This window comes from Microcaecilia unicolor, chromosome 3, assembly GCF_901765095.1.
Source record: "Microcaecilia unicolor chromosome 3, aMicUni1.1, whole genome shotgun sequence".
Taxonomy (NCBI): Eukaryota; Metazoa; Chordata; class Amphibia; order Gymnophiona; family Siphonopidae; genus Microcaecilia; species Microcaecilia unicolor.
This window is the reverse complement of record NC_044033.1, coordinates 487,864,439-487,876,743: the sequence shown is the minus strand read 5'-3', so window position 1 is coordinate 487,876,743 and position 12,305 is coordinate 487,864,439. Positions and strand designations below refer to the sequence as shown.

Here is a 12,305-nt window from a genome sequence, read left to right as displayed (position 1 = left end):
TCAACAATTCGTGTGGAAGAAGAAAGATGATGGAAGCCATGGGGGGGGGGGGCGGAAGAGAAATACTGAAGCCCACGGAGAGAATGAAAGAAATGCTGGACACCATAGGGAAGCGGGAGGAAAGATGCTGAAAAGGTGGTAGATGCAGATAGAAAAAGGAGGGGAATGATGGACATTGGGGGAGGGGAAAGGAAAGAGATTATGAAGAGGTAGTGGGGAGGGAAGAAAGGACAAACACTGGACACTAGGGGGCAGGTTGAGAGGTAGAGAAATGTAGGACATCATGAAGGGGGGAGGGTGTTTCAGAGGTAGGGAAGGAGAGAGATGCAGGATAGGTAAGGGAATGGGAGATGCCTGGATTTGGGGCGGAGCTTGGGCTCCCCCAAACAAAAAGGATTCCACTGCTCATGATTCAGGGATAAAAAAAATCCACAGTATAAAAGCTGTGAAGAGCTACTAAAACTAAATTAATGTAATACAAGACTAATAACATTTCTATAAAGCCATCCAGGCTTCCAGCTAATAATACCATATCCAGTACTAAAAAAAGCTTACTATCCCTTCAGGGCCGTGTTCACTAAGCCATGCTGTAGGCGTGCTAGCGTTTTTAGCATTAGCACACACTAACACTAGAGACACCCATATATTCCTATGGGTGTCTCTAGCATTAGCATGCACAAAAACCTCCAGCACAGCTTAGTAAACTGGGCCCTAAGTCATGAAATACTACCTAAAATGTGATATGAAAGGGCATATGTGCTTTTCCCTAAAAGAGGTAATCAATAGAAATAAAAGAAAAGAAAACATAGAAAATAAAATAAGCTGATACCTTTTTTATTGGACTAGCAATACATTTTTTGATTAGCTTTCGCAGGTAACCCTTCTTCATCAGATCAGAAATAAGCAAATGTTGGTAAATAACAGTATATATAAGTGAAACATCAAAGCATTTCAGTGACAGTCTAACAGGATGAGGGTGGGTTAACTGAAGGACAGGGAGGGCCGGGTTGATGAGGGACAGGGAGATATGCATGGTGATAAGAAGGTGACAAAGCAGTAGAATTTAATGGTTTATAATGGGCTAGAAAATCCAGATCTTTGTTAGGTCCTGTCTGGTGGGTGTCAAAATATTTAATCATTCTGACTTCAAATGTCTTGCGTTCCTGTATTGTTTTAAAGTTTCCTTTTAGTATTCTCACCATAAAATCATTGTGAAATTATTGTGAATTTTCCCAGGGGTTGTTAATAAGTGTATGTTAAGTAAGGGAATAATGGCCTCTATCGATTGGTATACTGAACAGAGTTTAGAGGTCGGATATGGTAAGAGAAAGGTTGTTTTTATATTAGTTATGATGGAGGTGGAGATAAGATTGTAATGTTGTGCATTATGTATGTAAAAGGTCTCCTGATGAAGTAATTAAAAGAAATACGGCCTGGGACCGAAAAAGTATGGGACAGGAAGATATGTGAGATGTGGTGGATAATCAAGTGCCAACCAGTCCACAGTCTCTCTTCATTTCACTTTGGACCAATAAGGATTTAAAAGCAAGCTGAAGGAAGTATTTATCAAGGTGTGACATTTCCGATTGTGGAGATTGGAACGGAAAAGACATTGAGGGTTATTAAAAGAAATATGGCCCGTGTTGAAACGGGTCATCGCCTTGGATATCTGGAATAACGTACAATGAACTACAGCTGATTTTGTTGAATGGTACTGGGGATGAACGATTTGGGAAATGTATAATAAGGAGAGATCACTGTGAGAGTATGGGGCAGAGAGTGTTTTATTGTTAGATAAGTGGTGTTTTCATAATAAAATTGTAAAAAATTTATTGCACACATTGATGTGGTTGTAGTATATTTAAAGATAGTGCATTAGTCAAGTAATAGAGACCATAAAAGCATTGGTACAATGTTCTGGTTTTGTAAAGTGCTGTCCCACAGAGGTGACATCCTGGTTGGTACTGGCATTTTTCATATGAAGAAAGCGAGACCTTAGAAATGACTGTGTCCATCCCAGACGGTAGCGTCTAGCCTCTCTGAAGCGAGAGCGGGCCACTCCTGAGCAAGATCCTGCCTTCAATCTATCTTCAGATAAGTGCTAACACATAGAGTCACCCAATGCATTAACGATCTTCTCTAGATCCTCCCCGAACAGAAGTTTCCCTCTGAAAGGCAACTTTGCCTGTCATGACATAGAGGCCACATCCACAGCCCAATGTCGGAGCCAAATCCAGCGACGTGCAGCGATGGCCAAAGAGACTTCCTTAGCTGACACCTGCAACAGATCATAAATTAAGTCCGCCAAATAGGCTAGACTCCACAGTGGAAGGAGAGAGGTGCGGGAGCACTGCCAGACCTGCGAAGAGGGGAAGAAAAGGCTTAGCCTGCAGACTAGGTGAGGCCAGAGGCTGGGTATTTTGGCGCCCTTATTTGCTTCCGCCCTGGTGGTCAAGCTGGTCCTGGTGGGGATTTCTTATTTCCAACCAAATGCATGTATGATTAGATAAGGTTGGTACGCCATTTTCAGCCTTCTAGACCTGCAACAAGAAATCTTTAGAAACTAGGATATAGTCTATTCTGGACATAGTGGGATAGGTCCTTGCTGCATGTGTGTAATCCTTACCTGAAGGATGTATTTTCAACATTTAGGCCTGAAGTCTATGGCTGGCGTAAATGCTCACACCTAACTGCATACCAGTGTATATAGTTGATTACGTTAGTATTCTATAAAGGAAGAGAATGGTTTCAGGGAAACTATATTGCCAACCAGATGATGTCACTGATGGAGCTGGAATAACAGCAATGATAAGTTGTTCTGGGATCCAGCAAGTATTGCGTCTTACCGGCCAATAAAATGAAGTAGCGGGACCATGAGGATGCATAAAGCTTATGAAAGCATCTTTCTGTTCAACTGACGTTTCACAAACATGTCCAATCTACCATAACAGCGCACAATAAACGATTGGACAATCAACAAAATATGAATGAATAAATATATCAATACTATTAAGACTCAATTTCCTAGAAATGAAGAAAAATTAGCGCATCAAGCGTACTAAATATAACATACTTTGACCTGAGTAAATGGCTACTTAATGGTGGCATTGCAAAACAAAAACATATCAGTGTTGTAGAGCACAATTTTCTCTTTCAGATGATACTGCTCACAAGCTGATTCAGGCAGACTCTTTTTTAATAATTGGCTTTGAACTTTGGTACATTTTACCATTTGCGCCGACAGTGCCAATTTTGAAGAGATCCTGCAGGGCGGTTAAAGATGCTGGTTAGTTGCAAATCTGGCAGTATTATGTCCAGCACAAGCATAATGCTTGTTCAAAATTTCAAGCCCATATCTTTGTTTGCATGGAAGTTGTTGCGGTCTGAATATTGGTCCAAATATGTTCCGATGAGTCGCGACCAATTTTGATACGCACTTTGAGTCAACTTGTTTGAGTGGATTTTTAATCCATAATGTTAAAATGTATTTCATCGGAATTAGCATCAAAAATTGTACAGGATTTGAATTTTTTAGCCATTCTTGTAAATGTGTTTGGATTTTATTAGATCCCAAAAATGGCATTTTGGTAAATGTCGCGTGCTCATGGACTGACAACCTTTCAGAAAAGGGGGTCTAGATCTGCAACTATTGCAGTTAGAGACCTCAAATTTTGGGAAACTTCGTTTAACACCTGACTCGCGCAACAGATAAAATTTGAACAAAATTGGAGACATGATGGTGGGAAGGTTTAGACCACTTGGCATGGAATGACCCTGCACCTTAGAACAAAACAAATTAAACAACAAAACATAGCACCCATCTGAACTGCACATTATACATAACATCAGTCTGAGAAATCCAGAAAAATGGTGCATGATAAACTATTTTTTTTAATTACTTTTATTGAGATTTTTATAATGCAAAACAAACCATAGCCATAACTCATCATACATCTTTCATAGGCTTAACTTAACATTGTTTCATTAGCTCAGTCATATATCCCCCCCACCCTCTCCTCTCCCATCCCTCCATCCCTCCCGCACTAGGGTGAAGATAAAAGCTCTTCTCTCACAAGCTCATATGGTTGCCAAATTTTCTGAAACAGTGTGACCTGCCCCCTTCTCATGGCTGTTAATTTTGACATCTGATAAATAAAATCCACTTTGCGAGCCACCAACTGTAGTGATGGTATGTCTTTCTGTTTCCACGCCCGGGCTAGTGTAATCTTTGCTGCCACAAAGCATTGAATAGCCAATTTGTGCATTTGCGCCTTCACTTTCGGGGGTCTAAGATGGAGCAAGCAACATTCTGCCCGGCCTGGGTACTCCACCTTAATGATCGTGTGGACCATGCATAGCACCTGAGCCCAGAACTCTCGAACCTTTGGACAATCCCACCATATGTGTATAAATGTCCCTTGTGTCCCACACTCTCGCCAACACTCTGCTGATACACTAGGGTATATCCGTTTAAGTTTTTCCAGCGTGTAATACCACCAGTATAGAATTTTATACTTATTTTCAATTAGTGGTTGTGCGATTGATGGTTTCAACAGAGATCTATAGATATGCATCCAATCGTCTGGAGGGAAAGCTTTATGCAGCACCCGCTCCCATCTAGCCACATAATAATCCTGTGGAGATGCAAGCAAGAGCAATGCCCTGTATAGTCTAGTTACACTTCCTCTCCCCCCACCCCCACTTATTGCTCTCTCTAGAGTGGCCTAGTGGTTAGGGTGGTGGACTTTGGTCCTGAGGAACTGAGTTCGATTCCCACTTCAGGCACAGGCAGCTCCTTGTGACTCTGGGCAAGTCACTTAACCCTCCATTGCCCCATGTAAGCCGCATTGAGTCTGAGTGGGAAAGCGCGGGGTACAAATGTAACAAAAATAAAAAAATAAAATACTGTTTCACCAGGTCCAGTTCCTCCCCGGCACGCCGGCGGAGGAAGTTTCTTAAGCAGTGATAATACACCAAATCTCTATCCTCTAAACCATACTCTTCCTGCAGCTCAACAAATTCCTTTACCTTCCCCTGCTCCCACACCTGCCCCAACCTATAGAGCCCCTTACGTGCCCACCCCTGGGACCAGAGGATATCTCCCATATATTGCGTACCCATCCATGCTCTCTCCCAATGTAACCACTTCTTATTATTCTCCGGGTACCAAACCGCCAATACCCTCAGTTGTGCTGCTTGATAATATAGGTGGAAATTTGGGACCCCCATACCTCCCCTGTGCATGATAAACTATTTGACAAATTAGTCCACCAGTTGACTCTTATCCAGCAGACTACAGAAATGATCTTACATCCTGAGGAATATTTTATTTTTGTCCCCCCCCCCCTCCAAAAAAAAAACATCCAACTCACCATGCCCAGTTCCCCAAACCCTCCCCTCTCCCACCCCATCCATTCACACAGGGGTCAGTAGCCAGACAAGGTCAGGGCAACAGCTAGCCAAATAGGGTGAAAACTCTCTCTTATCCATCCCCCACATCCGGAAAGTGGAGAAACTGAAAAAGGTTCTTCCACAGAGTTCACGTATGTGCGGGCCCATAATTCAGAATGAGATTTGTACCCTCACAATTCAAAGAAGCCCAACCAACACATCCCAATTATCAGTGCTAACTGGATCACTATTCAATTAAATTGCGTGCACAAATTGGGTATGCGCCCAATTTTTCATGTGCAATTTTTAGCGCCCTTTATAGAATTTGGGAGTTAGTGACCAAATACAGTGTGTAAAAAGAAACGTGGCAGATAACCTACACAGAAGAACAAAGATATTTTTGAAGGCTACTAAAATAACTCTTTCCCTTGTGCATGAGCAAATAGTTAAGCACCAGTGGTGTAGCAAGCATAAACTCTACAGATATGGCAATAGAGTTTGGCAGCACCTTGGTTAGAACCTTACTATTGCAAAGGCATACAACATTGTGGAGGGGGGCAGTTCATTACTCAACGGGACCGATTACGCAATTTGTTTCAAAGATTTTACCAAGATTTTTCTGCTAATAGAGCAGTGTCATTAGATATTGCTTAATAATTTGTACTATCTCTTAAGTTCCTGCAGCTCCCTGGGGATAGTTTTCAACAGCTGCATCAACACATCTTGGCCTTGGATATATCGAAGACTATCAAACAGGCTAAGAATCACAAAACCCCAGCCCTGATGGCTTACAAGTTGCTGCAGGAACATATTTAATTGCCATAAAAGGCTTATTTTGAATAAAGTATGATAGATAAGTGCTTCTATCCATAAGTTAAATCAAGCCATTATTGCTGTTCTTCCTAAACCTGGAAGGGATTCCACACTCATAGAATCTTATAGACCAAGTTCACAGCTAAATTTTGAGTTGAAAATCTTTGCTAAGGTGTTAGCAGATTTGGTTTCAAAATGTGTCCATCCTTATCAAGTTGGTTTTGTTAAGGGATGGATAAGAGTATGGAATGTTAGGAAAGTAATAATGGCAATGGCTCTAGTTTATTGTTCAAACCAACATTTGCCAGCTTTGGGGCTCATTTTCGAAAGAGAAAAACATCAAAAAGTGTCAAAGCAGCATTTGGACAAACTGCTTCTCAAAATGTCTATATCGGTATTTTTGAAACATGTTTTGCAGACGTTTATCTATACAATTCATCTGCACTGCGTCCAAATCATAAGGGGGGCATATCAGAAGTGGGATTAGGGCGGGAGTAGGGTGTTCCTAACATCTGGACTTTTTATGGCCGTAATGGAACAAATGGCACAAAACAAAAACATCTAGGGTTTAAACTTCAACATTTTGGTCTAGACCTGTTTCTAGAACAAATAAGGCACAAAAGATGCCGTGAATGACCAGAGGACCACTGGAGAAAATGAGGATTGAGCTTCCCCTTAATCCCTCAGTGGTCACAGACCTCCTCCCACCCCACCCCCCAAAGATGTAAATAAAAATATTACTCACCAGCCTCTATGACAGCTGCAGATGTTATAGCCAGTACTATTAGAGCAGCAAGCAGGCCCCTGGATTAGTATAGTGGTCAGTGCAGTGTAGAGAGGGGGGACCTAGGCCCATATCCCACTCTACCTATTACACTTATAGAGGGCTCACTCTTTCCACCACAACTCACCAAAACCCTACTGTACCCACATATAGGTGACCCCTTCAACCAAAAGGGCTATTGTAATGGTGTACAGTTGGGGATGGTGGGTTTTGGAGGGCTCAGCAGATAAAGGAGTAATGGTGAGATGTGTACCTGGGAGCTTTTATACGAAGTCCACAGCAATGCTTCCTATGTCACATTGCTCTCCTGGAATGTCTGTGTGACCAGTCTACTAAGAATGTAGGCTCCTCCTACATCCCAATGGCTTGATTTTCTCTGATTTCCACTTTTACAGGGTTGGTTTTTGTTTTTTTTAAATAGACCAAAAAGATAAACACTAAGAGCACAAAAACATGTTACATGAGTCCATTAAAAAAAAAAAAAAAAAAGACAGACGTTTTGCTGTTTTGAAAATACCCATATTTCCTATTCGGAGTTGGGATGTTTTGTGCAAAATGTCCAAAGTCTGACTTAGACATAGCAAAAACACCCCTCCACGTCAAACAGCACTGATGCAGAAACTGTGTTTATGTTAACTGAGACTACATGTCTACCATTTTACATGTTTTTGGATTAGAAGGCTCCTTTGTATAAATGATTTGAACATTATATATGGAGCCAATGGCGGCAACAATGGTAAATGGGCCTCTTCTGGAATATTTTTCATTAGCAAAAGGCACCTAACAGGAGTGCCCACTGTCAGCACCCCTGTTCATTTTATATTTGGAATCCTTGTTGATGCAACTCAGGAGTGCTCCTGAAGTCACAGGAGTTCAGGTAGGGAACAGTGAAATTAAATGGATGGCCTTCACAGATAATCTTTTGTTGGTTTTAACGAGACCCCTTACTTCACTGCCAGCAGCCCTAGATATAGTAGGGCTTTTGGTGAGGTCTCTTGCTTGAAACTTCATTTATCAAAGTCAGAGACAATGCCTGTGGGAGAATATAATCCCCAGAATGCAGATCTGCACTACCCTTAAAGTAGGAATTGCTGAAAATTAAATTTTTGGGGGTTTAACTTGGGTCAGATATGAAGGAGATCTATAAAACTAATATGGATTTCTTGCTGATCAAATTGATGAATATTTTACAGCTACAGACAACACTGCTTTTAAACCTACAGTGTCAAGATAGCCTTACAGTATATAAAACTGTCCTGTTCACCAAATGGATGTATGTTATACAAACAGCCAGGACTTTTTATGGCCAAATAAAGCATTGCATACATTTTTACAGTAAAAAAAAACATCTTAGAGAACTTTTCCTACAATTATGCTATGCAGCAGGACAGGGAGGGTAGGCCCTACCTGATCTATGATGGTATAATAGAGTTTGAATGAGACAGGTTGCTAGACCTATTAATACCTTGGATTTTTCTTTTTATTAACTGTTGAGACACTTCCTATTCATGCAGATAGAATCTGGTAAAGGTTTAGTGATGTTTCTTTTCATGAAGTAAGGATTCAACTTTTTAAATTACTGAAATGCAACCCTTGTCTTGATAGCTGTCTGGCTGTTTACTTGAAAAATGCAACTCCATTGATAACTTATTGGATTAAGTTGCTTTTCAGTTCTATTTTGAATACTGGATTACTTTCTGAGAACACTGGTCTTATTTACTGACCCCTATCCCTAAGTCCACCGGACTGGAATTTGCATTGCTTTCAAACTTCAGGTCTATTGCAAGTATTCCTCTTTTGTCAAAGTTAATGGAGTCCCTGGTAAAGATTCACTTATCTCTTTATATTTAAAAAATCATTCTTGTCTGCATATATCTGTTTGGCTTTAGAAGTCATCACAGCAGAGAAGCCCTAATTCTTTCTCTAGTAACAAAGATCGGGGAAGCATTAAGTTGTGGTAAGCAGATGGTGCTTCTGCAGTTTGATATTTCTAGAGCATGTCAAAACGGGCCTATTCAGGAACCTGAACTCCAACATCAGCCACCTAAACCAAGGGTAGGCAACTCGGGTCCTCGAGAGCCGCAGGCAGGTCAGGTTTTCAGGATATCCACAATGAATATGCATGAGATAGATTTGCAAGCACTGCCTCCATGGTATGCAAATCTATCTCATACATATTCATTGTGGATATCCTGAAAACCTGACCTGCCTGCGGCTCTCGAGGACCCGAGTTGCCTACCCCTGAAGTGAATACATTATAGCGGTTTTACTACAACCAGCAGTAACACAAGCACCTGTGTGATTAAAGGGAAATCCGCACTCTGATTCCATTCCTTTCCCCACCCCCACAATTATGTAAGCAGCTCAGAGTTCTATCAATCCTTACAACTCCCCACCCCCACTCAAAGATTATGTAAAGGCTCTGAGCCCCAATGTCCCTTTCACCATAACAGGCTCAAACCTTCAAGGACCAGCCGGCAAACTCTCATCAGACCTGCCATCTTCCAGTGAAGTCTTCAGGGCAAGAATGATCTCCACTCAATCCAAGGGAAACGTGAGGGACAAAGCCAGCAGCAGCACAGCTGGCACCATTACCATCTTGGGAGCCAATATGGTGGTGATCACTCCTGCTCCAAAGACCCTTTCTACAAAGGATGGGATGTGTGGGTGGACACTGAGACATGGAACCCCTTACATCATTCTGGAGGAGTGGGAAGAGGGTCCTCTTGCAGAACTAGGAGTGTTTGGGTGTACATCAGATCACACCCTCCCCCATCCTCCACAGGACCCCCTGGGCATATCTTTATAAAATTCTTGTGGTCTAGGCAGGAGTGATCACTAGTTGTTCCTATCCTTGCTGGCACTATCATCCAAAATGGCAGGTCATGTTTCCACATAAGGGTATCCTGCCTGGATCACTAGGGACAGGAATTTTATAAAGGTATGCCCAGGGAAGCCTACAGGAGAGGGTAGGGGGTTTCAAGTCCTGAGAGGCTCTTCCAATATGAGGAACAACCTCTGGGGGTGGGGGGTATTGCAAAAGGGGGTTTTGTGTTATGAGGGGGGGTGCGCTCTGCCAACACTATATCATATGAATACCTGTCCTATTAAGATACAGCCTGAGAGCATCGGACATGGGTTGACAGCCTGATATTCCCAGTCTGATGGAATAATGCTGCTTGCAAGGTTGCTCGCAAGCAGTGTAATTCTATTTACATGACAGTCAGCAACCTGCAGTAGTAAGATACGCCCCATAAGTTTGACAGGATTTGGCACCTTTGGTTTAAGGTTTAACATCTAATATATTTATCTATGGCATTTATTTTTGTGGTTTTAAACACCTGATCTTTGCAACACAACAAAACTAAACAGCGTAATGGACATAACACAACTCTTCCGCTGTACGATTCCTTACTGTGGCTGTGCCACATGAACTTTATCTTACCACAACATCACTTTGTATTTGTTTACACCAGAGTCTGTAACACCTCTCCGGTACTATGTAAGCACATTGAGCCTACAAATTGATGGGAAAATGTGGGATATAAATGTAACAAATAAAATAAATAAATATTGCTTAATTTTGCAACAGTGTGTAAAATGACTTATGTGGTATTATTTTATTCAATTTCAAAATATGTATTTAATTTTCTTATATACTGCCTGCAAGCAAGCAATCAAAATAGAGTACATTCAGATACAGTATGTATTTCTCTGTCCTTGGAGGGATCACAATCTAAGTTTGTACCTGAAGCAATGGAGGGTTAGCTGACATACCTAAGATCACAAGGTTCTAGCCCACTGCTCTAATCACTAGGCTAATCTTCCACTCAAGCTGACATTACTCTACTGTAAAATACAATATGGTGCTCCTAATGCTAGACAATTGGTAAGGGAGCAGCTGCCAGCCTGGACGCACAAATAGGGCTGCCACTTACTACTACTACTACTATTTAGCAGTAGTAGTAGTAGTAGTAAGTGGCAGCCCTATTTGTGCGTCCAGGCTGGCATTTATCTATACCAGCAGGTCCTGAACTAGTCCTAGTATTGAGTCACTGCACGTACAGACACGCAGTCCTGCTTTTTCTTAGAGAAATCAGAATTACGACTGCATACAAAGAAGACAAATCCAAAACTGGATCAGCCGCTTTTCTTTGATCTGGAGAAAATGCAACCTTACTGCACATAGATGTAAGTACAGAAGAGAGAACTAGACTATTGGTCAAAGCAGCAGGCTGAGAAGCAGAAAAGCCAGAGTTCAAATCCCACTGCTAATCTTTGTGAAGTTAGGAAAGATTTAAACCTCCACTGCCTCAAGTACAAACTTTAAATGATAAGCCCTCTGGAGACAGTAAAATACTGAGAAAGGAAACTGGCATAACTTCTTCCTCTGCCCTCCTTCCATCCATCCCCCTGCCCTCTCTCTCCTCACCGTACTCGGTGGGCTCCGGGTCCGGATAGAAGGTGAAGTGCGCCACCGTTCGTCTCTGCAGCTCTGGCCCCAGCCGCAGCCTTTCCTGCAGCAGAACCAGCTGCCGGCCACGGCTCGGCGACACTGCCGCTCTCCGGCACAGAAGGACCCGGACCACCGCCGACGCCATTGTTGTTGCAGAAAGGTGACAGCAGCACGTTGCCGGAGTGGAGGCGGAACGCGCAGGAAGCTTTGCTATTGGACGGCGGCTCCTTCTGAGTAAGAGGCGGCAACCAAACAGCGACCGCTCCTTGAGCCGCGTGGAAGAGGCGAGGGGGCGGGGCTCGACAAGGAGGTTTGGGGATTTGTACGCATGCGTCAGTTCGGTATTGGCGGTAAATAGGAGGAGCTTATGTAATGTAAACAGATCCATGCCGCTCGTTTGGTCCAAGGTTTGGTCTTCGTTCTTTGTGGTCCATGTTGACTCATGACGTCATTTGGCTCCTCTGTTCTCCTTAAACAAGATCCTACCTGCTGCTAATAAACTTTGGATAATGGGCTGCGGGCACCGTAATCCAAAAAGAACGTGCCTGTTAAGCTGGAAACCCGAAGAATCATGAGCCACCTATCGTACGTACGCACGCACAAAATGTGAATTCATTTTTCCATGCATCTGGCTCATTTAACAAGTTTGCAAGATAGAGGAAGGGAACTGATAGAAAGAAAATGGGGAAGATCTGTTGTGATTAGGAGGGTTAAAACTACAGAGCTAACAAATGAAACCACGCGTTAATAAAAAGGGGCATGCAATAAAAATCTATTGCAGTGGCGTAGCCAGACTGCCAATTTTGGGTGGGCCTGAACCCAAAGTAAGTGGGCACAAAATTTTCTCTCTACCCCCCTCCC

The 12,305-nt window shown here is 42.5% G+C and overlaps 1 protein-coding gene across 1 annotated transcript in view; it reads right to left on the bottom strand.

The window, feature by feature from the left end:
* Positions 1-11,713, bottom strand: part of BCKDHB (branched chain keto acid dehydrogenase E1 subunit beta) — a 551,902-nt gene extending 540,189 nt beyond the window's left edge. The window contains exon 1 of the mRNA XM_030199070.1: positions 11,421-11,713. Coding sequence (XP_030054930.1) covers positions 11,421-11,589 — 169 coding nt within the window. The 5' untranslated portion in view covers positions 11,590-11,713. The remainder of the gene's footprint in view (positions 1-11,420) is intronic.
* Between the last annotated feature and the right edge of the window lie 592 nt (positions 11,714-12,305).